Source organism: Rutilus rutilus, assembly GCF_951802725.1.
Source record: "Rutilus rutilus genome assembly, chromosome: 17".
NCBI lineage: Eukaryota > Metazoa > Chordata > Actinopteri > Cypriniformes > Leuciscidae > Rutilus > Rutilus rutilus.
The window spans coordinates 27,975,949-27,988,034 of record NC_140230.1 but is presented as its reverse complement, the minus strand read 5'-3'; the positions used below and the strand labels follow the sequence as shown (position 1 = coordinate 27,988,034).

At 35.0% G+C, this 12,086-nt stretch overlaps 1 protein-coding gene across 3 annotated transcripts in view; it reads right to left on the bottom strand.

The window, feature by feature from the left end:
• emc2 (ER membrane protein complex subunit 2) overlaps positions 1 to 10,951 on the bottom strand; it is a 38,952-nt gene extending 28,001 nt beyond the window's left edge. The window contains exons 1-5 of one of the 3 annotated variants that reach the window (XM_084385267.1): positions 10,648 to 10,951; positions 9,182 to 9,340; positions 4,572 to 4,637; positions 3,256 to 3,369; positions 692 to 756 (exon numbers count right to left, since the gene is read on the bottom strand). In XM_084385267.1, the coding sequence (XP_084241393.1) occupies positions 692 to 756; positions 3,256 to 3,369; positions 4,572 to 4,611 (219 nt within the window). In that variant the 5' untranslated portion in view covers positions 4,612 to 4,637; positions 9,182 to 9,340; positions 10,648 to 10,951. Of the gene's footprint in view, positions 1 to 691; positions 757 to 3,255; positions 3,370 to 4,571; positions 4,725 to 5,911; positions 5,976 to 9,181; positions 9,341 to 10,647 lie in introns of those variants that run through there. The other 2 variants (XM_084385268.1, XM_084385266.1) reach the window with 2 other exon arrangements.
• Positions 10,952 to 12,086: the final 1,135 nt, after the last annotated feature.

The following is a 12,086-nucleotide window of genomic DNA, read 5'->3' as shown; positions in this document are numbered from 1 at the left end:
ACAATTTTTTTTTTTATCCACAGCATTCAAAAATTTATAGATCTACTCTTAAAAGTGTGATGTGACTAGTTTGACAAGACAATATTACAGCGAAGGTTTCTCCTAACCATAAAATGAAACCGTAACTTTCCTGTCCGTGGGTGCCATGATAAACAGGTTGGCCATACAGCTGTGAGGGAAGACGGGAAAAATTGCAAGTGACATGGGTGAGAATTCAGAACACTGCACAGCAGGATCCCACAATTCCACACTGGCTTAGGCTACTATAAAAAGCAGAAGCAGGATGCTACTTTTACCAGTTCTTTCCCACTGAGATGAACAGGCCCCGTTTTTTTTTTGTTTTTTTTTCACACACATGACTTGGTAAGGAATGGTTACTGACAAATCCAATGTTTTCCTGGTTAGGATGGAAAGTTTGCTCTGTGGCTTAGCCCGGCTGACCCATCATGCTCTCAAACGGTTTTTCCCGCTGTTTTCCTAGCTGCTGGTAAGAACCTCAGAAACTGACTACTGTAAGTGTCTCAAGTCAACCAGGATCCCTGATCACTGAAAATCATGCCTGATTTGTATCTCAAGCCAATTGTTTTTCCAAAAACAACTGGGAAAACTTTGCATTTTCAATGAGCAAAAGAGTAGGGTTCCCAGTTGAATACATGAGAGAGTGCGAGAAAGTTACTTAAAGAAAACTCACCCAGGCCAGATCGTCACGACTGCAGTCCAACGCTGCGATCATCACCTGCTCGTAAATTATCCAAACTGAGCACGGGAGACAAACATAAAGTGACACCATATTAGTAAGTCTATTTCTCAACATGGTAGCGAAGATGACAAATGAACATCCAACCCGCGTGAACTCCTTTCGAGCAAACTGTGACTTTCTTCTCTGTATCATTAGAAAAGACAATCTTTAGCGTCCGTCAACGACGCAGTTTGTCTTCGTAATCTCCGGGTGTGGGCGAGCTGGCAGGTCTCATGGAAACGGTCAGGAAATTCTCGCCAAACAAAACGAAGTCGCTGAATTTTGACAAGAAAACCTTAGCGTATTCATCAGTTTTATGTATCAGTTCAGTCAAACACCGCAAAGGGTGAGCGAATTTCACCCTCTATTCGTCATGACATGCGTTACGTGCTGAAATCGCGCAGCTATCGTCGTCTCGGCCCAAAAAGTGAGTCGTTACTTTGACAGATTACAGGAATTTTAAATTCCTGCAATTAAATGCTTAAGTCATTTCCAAGATGGCAATGTTTAACGTTCAACTGGCAATTGTAACAAAGCGAGTGGCTTTAGCTGCTCTATTCACCATAAAGAAAACTGATTAGTGGGCTTGGCTAATGGATCCAATTAATGAAATTAATGCTCCATGACAGACAAGTGTGTTTTGACAAGCATGCCCGAAGTCTATCGGCTGAATGATTTCAAATGTGCTAATTGAGAAAGAGCAATAAAAAATCCCACCGAACAAGAAAAAAACTGATATGCCAAAGCAAACAAACGCCTCAAGTTTTTTTGAGCTGTTTTTATGATTCCAAGTCTTGCTTTGATAATTACCATCTTGTTTCACAGCCAATTTAAGAGCTGGTTTCAATCAAAACAAGCTGTGTAAAGTATTTACCCTGCTCTTTAAAGAATAATAAGAATAATAATCACAACAACAAAAAAATACATCTTGCATCAATACAATTTTTAGATTTTAACTCATCTTTGCTTTATTCTTTCCTTAATGAGATAACCGGCCCATCTAGAAATCTGAAAAGCTTCTACAACGAAAACCATGTTATTTTAATTTTTTTGGATTGCTTGTATGTGCATATGTATTGCAGTAAAAGCCTTTTTAAGGGCTGTTTGGTAACTTTGACTCTTTCATTGTTGTTTGCTTAGATTCCTCAAAAAGCAGTCTTGTTATCTGAGGAACAGCCAAAAGAAGTTAAATAATAGTTATTTGAGATTGCATGTGGTTTTAAAATAATAATATGGACGGAGAAAAAAAAAAGCCTAAATTTAATTTGAATAGAAAACAGCCCAATTTCTCCAATTGGTAAACCGAAAATTGTCAACTATAGGAGTGAATTTCAGAGCAAGTATGAAGGATTGGATCACCTCTGAGATAATGATTTTAGCTGCTGAAGAGAGTCTTGGCTTTAGTGGCTATGTTTGACAACACGATTGCAGGACTTGTCTGGCTTGTCTGGCTAAGAAACCCATAACTGACCAAAGCAAATAAATATTAAGCCATCTGAAATGTTCTGATGTTTCCACTTTAACCTCATTTTAATGTCAAGAGAAAAGCTGAAAAGTCTTTTTGTTATCAGATCTTTAAGGACAAATAATTGGTGCTCTTTTCCGTTTTCTGCAACAGTCATATTCAAGAGGTCAGATAACCGACTCAAAGACTTCAGCAACTTCATACACGGTATGTTTTTATAAATGTTAACAAAACCTATGGCCAAAAAAAAAAAAATAATGCTGATTTTGAGACAACTGAATATATATTTGTTCTTGCAAATTAGTGGATCCAAACACTTAAGCAAAAGCATTATAAAAAAAAAAAACTGATATTTAATTGTAAAATTTGCCATCAACTGCTTATTTTCAAATGACTATGCAACTATATTTCCACCACTGAACTTTTGTTATTCTGACTGTGCTAAAGACCGCAAAACCATCTCTAGTCACTTAGTGAGGTTTATCTATTTTATTTTATTTAAAACAATTAAGTAAAGTTTTTAGTGGAAGTAGTTTAGAGTGAATTTAAAGACAACTTCTCAGAGAGTGTTTTATCTAACATTTTAAATAGCAAACCCTTTCCAAGAAGTTGCACTCTAAACTCATCCTCTTTAAATCTCTTCTACAACTGGCATCAAATCATAGCTTTTGTAACAAAATCAGGGCCTTTAATAAATTTCAAGACAATTACTGTCAAACATCAGATCGCCGGCTGTAGGAAATGTTCCTGTCTAACGGGAATATAACCTCAATGTTTTGTTAGGACTATGATGGTTCCATGCAATAAAAAGTTATAGTTTCAGGCTATTTATTTGTTAAATATCTGTCAGTTATCATGTTGAAGAGCTGCACTTAGTGTCCATGTGTGCATAAGAAACACGTCTGATCGTAGTCAGCCAGACGTCACACTAAACCGGTCCAATCACAAAAGCCATTAACATTAATGATTATATAATGCCATAGAGACCGAATGTACTTCATTATTTATTACTTCTTATAAGTTCGCTTTTGTTTACTGTAATTGTACTTACTATCATCTCCAAGTTTAGACGCATGCTCATTAATCAGCTCTTCACCGACATCCACAATCTGCTCACTGTTCCTGTAATTCTCTTCTCTCCACTTACGGAGTTTGTCACGCATCTCTGAAATGCAATAAAGAAACACATTAGCCCTTGGCTGAAACTTTATCACTTATTTATTTTCATCATCCATCAATTATTTATTGTGAATATAACTTGTACTTTCTTTATTCATCTTTCCTACTTTTCTAAAAAATATCTATAGTGCTCCATCATACTGACTACTATACTTTGTATAGCTTAATTTACATTTTACATTTTACATTTATTAATTAATTTAATTTGTAATTTAATTTATTAATTAATTTAAATTTAATCAACACAAAACTTTTTAGAACGGTCTATATAAGAAAAAAACACAATTATAATGATGTCAGATTCTGATAATGGTGTCAAAACAACTAAAAGGCCAAAACAAATCGAATTAATTATACATCTAACTTAAAATTAAAGGCACAAAGTACATACAGTGGCGAATAAAGGTCTGAGAACATTAAAGAAAATACTTATATTTTGCAATTTCTCCATTAGAAATCAAATAATCAGAAAAACCATATGAGTGAAAACATTTGTCTTAACATTTGATATTCACTTGTAGGCTATTTGTTTTTCTTTAATGACAGCAGCATTATTTAAGAAACCACGTTGTGAGACATGTTTTATCTCATGTTTAAAGAGCCAAACACATAATATCATATCAGTTGTTAATAATGTGAGGTAGTGTTTGTCGGTACTTTTGACAACACTAGTTCATCTAAATCTGCATTATTGCAGTATATTATAATGCCAGATCTGTGGCAACAAAAGATTGACATTATAAAAACAATAAGAGATTATGATATCAAGAGAACTGAATCATTCTTTATTATCTGACTGTAGATGACAACATCGATATGACAATCACCATTTATCTGACCAGACAAACATAAAAAAGAAAAGAAAAGAATACTCCGCTTATATTTCAACATGACAATTTCTATACATCCCAATATGATAGTTAAATACAGATTGCAACCTAAACACCGCAATCCATTATATGAACATAAAATGATGTCTTTCTAGAATAGAGATTTTGTTACTAAACTGTACAGAAGCTAACTGGCTACTTAGATCGCCTGTTGTAGTCTTTAATGAAAAGCACCAAAAAAATAAGGCATTTAGATCGCAAATCTTTACAAAATGCTCAACTTGGGTAACGGGTGAATGACAACAGATAAATACTGAATCGACTAATAACCGCTGTTAACGAAAACAAAGTCATTTACCTTCCCAAGTGACATCGTACAGCTCCGATACAGACGACATGTTTTCTTAGCTCCGCCTCCTGTGAGCTGATTGGTGGATGACAGTGACGTAGCGAGTTAACGCTGTGAGAAGGGTCATTAAAGGGCAAAGGCCAAATCCAGACATTCCAAACACAGACCTGATATTTTTTTTCCTTACATAGAGGATAATTAATAATTATTAAATACGAATTAAAAAAGACGAATTACTATTAAAAGAAAGATAATGGGGGAAAAAAAGAAAGTTTGAAGGATATATATGCCAATCAAAGATCAGTGGCAATTAAATAAATAAGGTATTCATTCTATGAATAATAAATAATATATAATATAAATAATCATACATAATTGTCTACTGTTTTCTTGGTTTTATCTACTAAACTAAATTGGATTTGGTAATAAAAGTTTATTACCATAGAGTCTTTCGTAGCATTTCCTATTGCTGTCTATTTTCTCTCTCTCTATGTGCTCAATTGGTCTCTTAGGAGCTGTGGATCTGGCTCAGCGTGTGCGTTTACTCTGCTGTGTCTACCACACAGTGCATTCACCAAGTGGACTCAGCACATGCTTGTTTATAGCAGCACAACCTACACTTGATGTCATTCCTATTGTGGCTGCTTGTGCATTGTCGAATCTGTACCAATGTTTTTGTTTTCTAAAGGACACTGTTAGCATTTAAAGGGCATCTATAATGTCATCCTCTCTGCAAAAGACAAAAACAAAACTCTTGTGCGGTTCTTTGTGCACTGGTGACTTGTGGATTTATCATTTCCAGGTCATCTCATAGTATACATGGATAAAGCTTATTTCTGGAAAGCTATAACAACCACATTAAAACAAGCCAGCGCTATCTGATAGGCAGTGTTGACTGAAAAAAACAATAAGTAAAATTTACTTTATTTTTCTTTCGAAAGTTTTTGCACGCATATTTTTTAAAGTAAATTTCACATACGGAATTGAGTTAACTTTACTTAACTAAGTTAAGTAAAATTTACAAAGAAAATAAGTACCTTTAACTTGGCCAGAAAAGTTTGAGTAATTTCTACTTAGGTGAATTTTACTTTTTACTCAAACAATATAAAGCTGAACTAAGCCACGCTTTTAAAATGTAAGCTTTACTTTGAAACGTTCAAGTAAATACTACACTACATATTGACATAATTTCTACACATTTGAAGTAATGCTGGACAATAGACATATCCAAACAAAGAGACCTCAATACTTGGTACACAATACACAATACAACAAAAAGAATTCCAGATGTCACAAAATGGCAAGTTACTAAACCTAACAACAAAGCAATGATGAAACGGTGTAAATACCTTAATTGTAAAAATCAACCTTATTAATTATTCAAGCCCCAGTGCATGATGGGAACACCGGTATCTGAAAAGTTGAGAAGGTTTTACTTTATTTTCTGATATTTATGCTTTCATTTCTACAAGCTTTTGGGGTCAGTAAGATTTTTAAGAAAGAGAGAAGCAAGGACACGTTCAAAAATAGATTTCTATTTCAAATAAATGCTTTTCTTTTTAATCTGTATTCATCAAAGAATCCTGAAAATAGTGTATCTCAGTTTTCACAAAAATATTAAGCAGCACAACTGTTTTTACATTGATAATAATGAATGTTTCTTGAGCAGCAAATCAGCATATTGGAATGATTTCTGACACTAAAGACTGGAGTAATGGCCGCAGAAAATTCAGCTTTGCCATCACAGGAATAAATTAAATTGGTTTAAATTGTATTCATATTTCAGAATATTACTGTTTTTAATGTATTTGTGTGATCAAATAAAAGCAGACTTCACTGAAAAAAATGATTCTTTGAATTGACAAAAAAAAAAATTATCATATTTTATCAAACTAAAATTTATTAAGTTCAACTTAATGCATTTGTTTAAATGTGGGTAAAATCAATTGTGTGCAACCACTTACGATAATTTTTTGTATTAAATTTAATGAATCATTTTTTTCAGTGTTGGGAGTAGGGATTTCTTAAAAAAAAAAAAAAATCTTATTGACACTCAAATCAAATTCAACTTTTGAACAGTAGTTTTAGTGTAGTGTAACTTTTTTTTCCAGTGGTGTGAAAGTACTTTTTTCATAATAATGTAGCTTTTCCAGTAACTATAGCTGCTTTTTCCAATGAGGTGTAGTGCAAACAAGCTGTTGTTGGAAAATCCGCTTTATGAATCGGTTCATAAACAATCCTCTCTTTCTCATAAAAATTCCAATTTATTCTAAAGAATCAGTTTTGTGTTTTTTTCTGAAGGTCAAAAAAAAAAAAAAAAAATTGGATGAAACATTCACAATAAGATCAATAACATACATTTAGAAGATGCCTCATGTTCACAGTTTCTACAAGCTCCTGACAGGCATCGGATTCACTTACAAAAGGTAGCACATGCTCTGCGTTTACTTTGGAGCTCCGCTTCTCGCCAGAAGTGTCACCATAAGGAGAGATCAATAGCAGCCATTTGAAAACCGAAATTGTGCTGCTTAACTACTGTGTGCGTAGTTTTCCGTGCCTTTGGAGCACCACATGTGACATGAGGTAGACCTGTGTTTCCCCTCATATGCCTGCTTGAACAGAAAGAGGGCATTCTCTGAAATACTCTGTTCAGACATTTTATTTTGATTTCTGACAGAAGTAGTCAAGGCTACAGATCTCTGACACAAGCAGTTCTAAAGACGCAAATTAGAGCAATGAGCGAGGTGTTCTGCGGCTTTAAACGACCGCCGCGCTTTTCCAGTCCTTTTTTTTTTTAAAGCAATATCTTCCAATTACAGAAAATGAAGGCAACAGTATTTGCTTTGAAAGCAAATCTCGACCCCAGTCTGACGGGATCGCTTTCAATCTTAGACAAATCATACATGACTTCAACTGTGTGCCTGGATTGTTGTAATAAAGCTTCTTCCATGGCACCTTTGACCTCTAGACCTGGACATTGTAGCAAATCCCATACATACATATACACTTTACTAACATACATATACACTAACAAGTGCGTCACACATCTCTTGTTCCAGTGCCAAGAATAATATTAAGCTCTCAATTGATCCTGTGACATAAAACCTGGCCTAAAAGTGTAATTGCTCATGGTAGAATGTCTGTCAACACATGAACAGCATTACATGTGGCTGGATAGGGTTTATGGATGTCATTCTTTCTCATTAAATTCAATTCAAACTGGGTCTCAAATGACACTACACTGTGAAAATGGGCAGTTGAAGAGTTATTTCTTCCTGATTTGACTCCTAAAATGACTTTCATTGATGTAGCCCAATGAATTCTCGTTGATTGAGTGATATGTTTAACTTAAATAAAGCTCATATAGATGTTAAACATAATGTATGCTGTAATAAAAATGAGGTGTTTGTAGAAGGCAACAATATGAAGGCATTTAATGTCTTGACCGAACTGGCCAAATTGCTCTAAGTTAAATCAATATTTCTACACAAGTTGAATTGGGGGGGGAGGGGTTCTCATGTTTTCGTTGGGAAATTTATATGGTGAGCAAACAGCAATTCTTAAATAATATCACATTGAATTTGCAAAGACATAAAACGGCACACACAGTCCTCAACACTTAGTACATAACACCTTTCTGATATTACAAGATAAGTTAATAAATCTGACACCCATTTAACAACATTGTAAATAAAACTGGCAAACTGCCCTAGTGCATGCTGGGAAGAGGGTAAATGGGACTGAACCACAAAAAATATATATTCAGTTGAGGCTCATAATGATCATTATAATAATTAATCATTAGAATTTTAAATAATAAAATTGTTCCTGAAAATTGTAGGTTGTCAGAATGAATGAAAAAAGCAAAACAAAAATAATAATAAAGTAAAATATTATTAACTGCATCTATATATACAGTAGAGACCCTAAACCATCAAAATATGAGGAACATTTTTTAAATTTGAGGGAAGAACAAAACACTGAACTTGGTAAAGGTAAATTTTTTTGTTTGTTGGTAAACTACAGCAACAGGGTTTATTTTACTATGCAAAAAAATGCATAGAATAACAAAAAGCTCATATGAAAAAGCATACATTGACTACACCATAATCAATTAATAATATTTTGTTGGTTCTCTCTTGTTTTAGCATGCTCATCATTTCCATGTAGCCTATGGCAGCATGGCCACAAATTATGTCCACAGAATTAATACTTGGGGAAAAAAAGTCTCCAAACTATTTCTTGTGACTACGAAATTAGGCATATGAATATGCTTGTAGTCTTGGATTGTGATATCTCCGCAAAAATTTACAGACACATTTACTGGAGATGTGATTGTAGAAAACAAAGGCCTGTTGAAAAGCCATTGCATTGTCTCTCTACACTCCAACATGTGCTCTAAAGCTGTAAAACCACAACCAAAGAGCACCTCATTTAAGCTGACAGCCTGGAAACCTTTTTCCTGTTGTGAAATACTTCTTAAGCTCACGACACTGCACATTATTCCCCGTCCTCAATTGGAACTCATTTCGTTTAGCAAAACACTTCCTGAGACCGAATGGGTCACGCCTCAGTTGCCCTCAATATGTGGGGGCAATAGAGCATGACCCACAACTCACCCATGCCACTGTCACTCCTTGGACTCGGTCCGTATAAAGATGTTTTAGAGTCTTCCCATGTGTCTTTTGGGGTTAGCAAAGCACAGCCACATCAGACACGATACAGGACACCTTCTGTATAGCAACGCCAATACAAAGGAAGGACTGTTGTCACCAGCTCTGTAAACAGTAAGCACAATTACGAGAAACCGCTGGAAATACAGCTTGTTTTTATAGCACGTCTGTAATTTCCTCAACTTTACTCTGGCGGTGAAGAGCAGCCGAAGCACAATGATTTCACAAGACCGCTGCTTGATTCTCCACAGAAATAGGTCTATCCAAAGTTGCAGTATCCAAAGTAGCGGCGGTCTGGCCCTTCTCTGCTATTGTTGCAACTGAAGACGTCTACGTCCTCAGGGGGTCGTCAATCATTTGAGGTTTTGGTGCATTCAAAAAATGCAAAGTTAGCACCATTTCATTTTCATTTTTAGCTGCTTCATATTTGCCTAATCTATGTGTTAAGGCAAAGGCACGGCCATCCACGTTTATAATCAAATTCATCTTGTCTTTTTCTCAATGTTAGCTTTAGCCCATGTCCTTTTATCACAGATTTTTCACACATCATAGAACAAAGTGATGCTAAAATTGTTCTATACTGTTCGACTCCAGTCTTCAGTGTCACATGATCCCTCAGAAATTATTCAAATATGCTGATTTGATGTTCAGAAAACAATTCTTATTATTATCAATGGTGAAAACAGTTGCTTCATTTTTTGTGGAAACCACCATACGTTGATGAATAAAATCACAAGAACAGCCTTTATTTGAAATAGAAATGTTTTGTAACATTATAAATGTCTCTACTATCACTTTATGCTGAATAAAATAATTAATTTCTTTCAAAAATAAGTAATAAATTCTTTCTTTTAATAATAAATATACAATCAAATTCATCCCTATATTGTTTGTTGAACAGTTTCACCCTGAAATATATCACATTATGGAACTAAATGAGTTGAAAATAACATTCACAAAAACTTTAGAATGATGTACTACTCACACACATTAGATGAACAAGTCAAATTAATAGCCTAATAAAAGTGTTTTTTTTGCATCAACAGGGACCCTTATAGACAATAAGACAACATGAACAAACAAATGTACACAAATAACCCCCATTAGTGGATAAAATAATCATGGCTGACAATTCAACAGAGTCAGAAATGCAATTTAATTTAATTGTATAAATTACCAATTGAAAATTTGATTAAATTTTTTTTACATTTTGACATTTTTTAATGCATTTCGTAACAGTTAAGTCTTTAGTAGTAGAGGTTAATTTCAATCACGTTTTTACAATCTCTCAGATGCATTTTCACGCCCACAAAAACATTATTGGACATTCAGCTTTTCCATTAAATCATTAAAGTGATTAAAATGCAGTCTTGACATGAACTCTCAGAGCAAGCAATTGTGTTCTGGCTTACATGTGCGATGCAGATGTTGTCTTGCTGGGCTCGGTGCAATGGGAGGTTCTGTGAGAATCTGCATTGTTTGCTCACCCCCTTGGCTCCAGAGATAACCCAAGCCCATTGGCATCAAATATACAACAGTGCTGAAGTCAGCATCGGACACGCGGGATAAGGGGTCTGGGATGTTTGATTTATTACTAGACACGTCCAAAGAGCAAGGTGATGCATATCTAAAAAACAGGGGGGATATAATTTAAATTCATATCACTGGCACTGAGGCCCAAAGCGAAGGTTTGACTTTGAGGCATCATGCATGCATGGAGGCATTCGTCTTCAGAGGCAATTGATTTGGACTCATTTGATATAGCAATGAAAAGCAGCTGGAGACTTGTCTGGCAGTGTATTCCACTTAATAAGGCAGCTATCACAGGGGAATGGTTTTTCACGAAAAGTTTGGCTACGCGTTACTATGTTTATCATTTTTTTCATTGCTCGTCATGAATTGCATTGAGACGCTTTAAAAAAGAAAGAAACAGTGGGCCATTGTGCTGTCAATATAGCCTAACATGTTAATTTAGTGCCATACAAAGAGCAATTCAAACTTAAATGTTGAGTTACCATTGTTTTTCTTTTCAATCAACTCCGCGTTTTTAATCAATAACTTGCTTGAAACATCTAATAGGCCACAGCTTACGACTAAAAAGGATCAACAACAGTTGCAAACTCATGTAGCCTATCGACCTTATGCGCCAGAGAAACAAGTGCGCAGCCATCTTTAGAATATTGTCTTTGAACTTCCGTTTTTACTTCGCTCTGTTTCTATGGCATCGCTGTTGAGGAGTAATTAGCTGGTGAAGTGGATTTACTTATTGTAAAGTTAACGAAAGTTATCATGAGGATTGTAATGTTTAAAGCAGATGTCTTAACAAAAGTCAGTAGACCGGGAAGATTTTAAACGAGCCGTTCATTCATAAATACGCAAGATCACTGTAAGAATACAGACCGGAAGACAAAAGACAACAAACGCAGCGCTTAAAAGGGGCGGAGCTATAAGGTCTTATCCACAGATTTATGTTTTGAGTTTAAGATATAATATTTATGTTTTTCATATTTATATTTCAGCCACATATTTACAGAAATACATATGCAGCCGTCATGCATTAAGTCCATTTGGAGTGTATGCAGTATGCCTCCAATATATATATATATATATATATATATATATATATATATATATATATATATAATATATACCGTGCAATGTCCTTGTCATTAATAGAAAGTAAAATGGCATGGTTTGCTGTGGATTTTTTTTTTTTTTTTTTTTTTACAAGCATCCAATCAAATTGTACTTTGTCCCTGGCATTTCCCCTCTTATTCACAGTGTGGGCCTACCATGGCTCCTCATTAAGTCTGCATTCGTCTCTCCCAGGCTGGGGAGACTAGAGAGCGCC